The sequence below is a fragment of the Phytophthora parasitica genome (assembly GCF_000247585.1).
Source record: "Phytophthora parasitica INRA-310 unplaced genomic scaffold supercont2.16, whole genome shotgun sequence".
NCBI classification, from domain to species: domain Eukaryota; phylum Oomycota; class Peronosporomycetes; order Peronosporales; family Peronosporaceae; genus Phytophthora; species Phytophthora nicotianae.
Window position 1 is genome coordinate 499,438 of NW_008649002.1, and position 2,420 is coordinate 501,857.

Sequence of the window (2,420 nt, forward strand, 5' to 3'; positions counted from 1 at the left end):
TCGTCGCCGCCAGCATTGGGCGATCCCTTAGCCTCGTCGGCAGGGCTCTCAGAGCGCTCAGGTCTCTTTGAGTCGTGATCAACGTGATCACTAGCGAGCGAGTGCAGGCTGTTAACGCTGTGCTTGCTGGACACTGGAGTGTGCCCTCCTACGGAGCACCCAGATACACTGCGGAAGCGCCGGGCCTTGGCCTCGTTCTCAGAACCAGGACTGTGCTCATGGACGGTCGTCTGGGAACATTGAGGGCGACCGACTGCGGCGTGAGCTTCGCCGCTAGATCGCAGTCGAGTCACTCGAGGCATCAACCGCCTTGGAGACTACGTTAGTAGCCTCCTTGAGCGCCGAGCCATTGCCATGATGCTTAGAACTCTTAGAACTCTTGCCGTGCGCCTTTCGGGCAGCAGCCTTGACGGGAGCTTTCGCACCGCCCTTCGCAGTACCACGAGGCATGATGAGGTCGAAGGGGAGACCGAGAAGACGAGCGTTGTCGATCAAAGGTCCAAGTGTGGAATGAGCCCCAGCCGCGTCCCGCAGCTTGTCAAACTTTTTCGACTCGGAGAATGAGAGTTTGTGACTCTGTCTCCCTCTTGTGATTGGTCGATAAACCGAACCTAAGTGGGGGAGGATGTAACGGGGTACGTACCCCAGTGTACCCAAGTTACATGAAGAGTGACCAGTCACTCTTGTAATACCTGGTACATGGTACCAGGGGCTCTAGAAGCCAATCATTGCATCTCTACATAGTCTTACTATAGGTGACGTATAGTTTCTATTAGAAACCAAGCTAAGATTACCTATAAATACATTTAGTCTTAAACGTACCCTTAATTGAGTACTTCGTCCCGTCAGACCAGGGTCACGTGAACTGTCGTTCACTTAGAGTTTGTATACTCTTGGAAGCCTACTTCCTCAGCGCAAGGTGCTGTGTGACCCCGTCACAAATTATCAGTGATAATATATACAATGAGGGTGAGTGTGATATTCCCATATCACATCAATGTCGTTGGTAGTTATTCACACGTGCATAGCAAATTAGCACAGGCTTAACCCTTTAAACGCGGACGCTGACAAGAACAGGATAGGAACTTTCGTAAACCCTCCTGGATGGTAAAAAAAATCAAGTTAACTCCGGTATTCTATTCTATGTTCGCTTTGTTGCTAACCTCGCGCCTAATAATTCGCAAAGGAAATGATGATTTGCTCTCTGTGACCAATCCAATGGTTTCAAAAAACGAAATTATTTTTAGAAATTCACTCCATGATGGACTTACAAAGCTGTAACGTGCACATAACGCAAAATCATGTTCATTTGCTATCGTTGCTGAAACCTACGCCACGGTCTCTTACGAGACCAGCCTTAGGGGTAAACTCACCATTACGCCAAGTAATGTGCCATATTTGCCCACAAGTGAGCCTTCGATTTGCTCGTAGTTTCGCACCTTGTTACACATAGTAACAAGGCCTCTCTTCCCTTCGGAGCATTTGGGCAATAGTAGGTGCTTGTGCCTCCTCGTTTCTTGTAGCTGGGTTTGTAGATAGAGCATACGTTGCATTGACGCTGACGAATACGCTCCACACCACTGTTCACCCTAGTATCACCAGACTGAACCAATGTGTGATCATGTGTTACAGCAATCGATCTGTTTGCAACAGCCGGTGCTGCTTCACGCGCGGTCGTTCTTGTGAAACTGCTAGTGGTCTCGTGGATAATTTGCTCGTGCAAAATAGTCATGTACTAGTAGTGGCTGTATAGTTTCTTGTTCTGCTTCACCGCATTGCACTTGTGCGTGATGTATCCATTTACCAGTGCCATGTCAACGAGTTCTAGGAATAAGCCTTTGTAGTACTTGCGAAATCTAAATCATAACACCGACAAGAACAGCATGAGCGTTTTGATCATATACACACCCGGACAGTATAACGAACCTGCAGGACATCTGTATCGAGTAGGACTGAAGTCGGAGCTGGTCATGGCGGTCAACACCGCCCATATACTGCAGGTATGGGCATACCACACTTGGGCAAGAACCCGTTGTCAACGTTCCCTTCGCGCAGCCGACGTCAACTCTGTTGACACCTGTGATGCCAAGAAATAGACCGGTTTATTGTCAACCCAACCCAATGCAATCATACCCGGATTGTGTGTGGCTACTGCCATCTTGAACTCGCCTCGCAGAAAATCTCGTGGTCTCTTCTTGAAGGAATATTCTACTCCCTAAGCCGTATTCTACTGCTGTGATATCCGTAATTCCAAAGGTCGCATAACGTTTTAATGTCGATCATTGTATGAAGCGCCCGGTCCACAGGAACGGGGTTTGAAAACAAACCATCTCCCCATTCCCAAGACTGCCAATTAACAAGATAATGGCTTTCTTGCTCACTGGTTGAGTAATTAAACCTCACATACAAGCCGTAATTTC

The 2,420-nt window shown here is 48.1% G+C and overlaps 2 protein-coding genes across 2 annotated transcripts; both read right to left on the reverse strand.

The window, feature by feature from the left end:
* Positions 1–273: 273 nt before the first annotated feature.
* On the reverse strand, positions 274–450 carry PPTG_22403 (hypothetical protein; the record flags this gene model as incomplete). Its single annotated transcript, XM_008903813.1, has 1 exon — positions 274–450. One exon carries the CDS (start codon positions 448–450, stop codon positions 274–276), a length of 177 nt encoding a protein of 58 aa, XP_008902061.1.
* Positions 451–1,735: 1,285 nt separating this feature from the next.
* Positions 1,736–2,158, reverse strand: PPTG_22404 (hypothetical protein; the record flags this gene model as incomplete). Its single annotated transcript, XM_008903814.1, has 3 exons — positions 1,736–1,856; positions 1,927–2,077; positions 2,134–2,158. The coding sequence occupies 3 exons, from the start codon at positions 2,156–2,158 to the stop codon at positions 1,736–1,738; spliced, it is 297 nt and encodes a 98-aa protein (XP_008902062.1).
* Between the last annotated feature and the right edge of the window lie 262 nt (positions 2,159–2,420).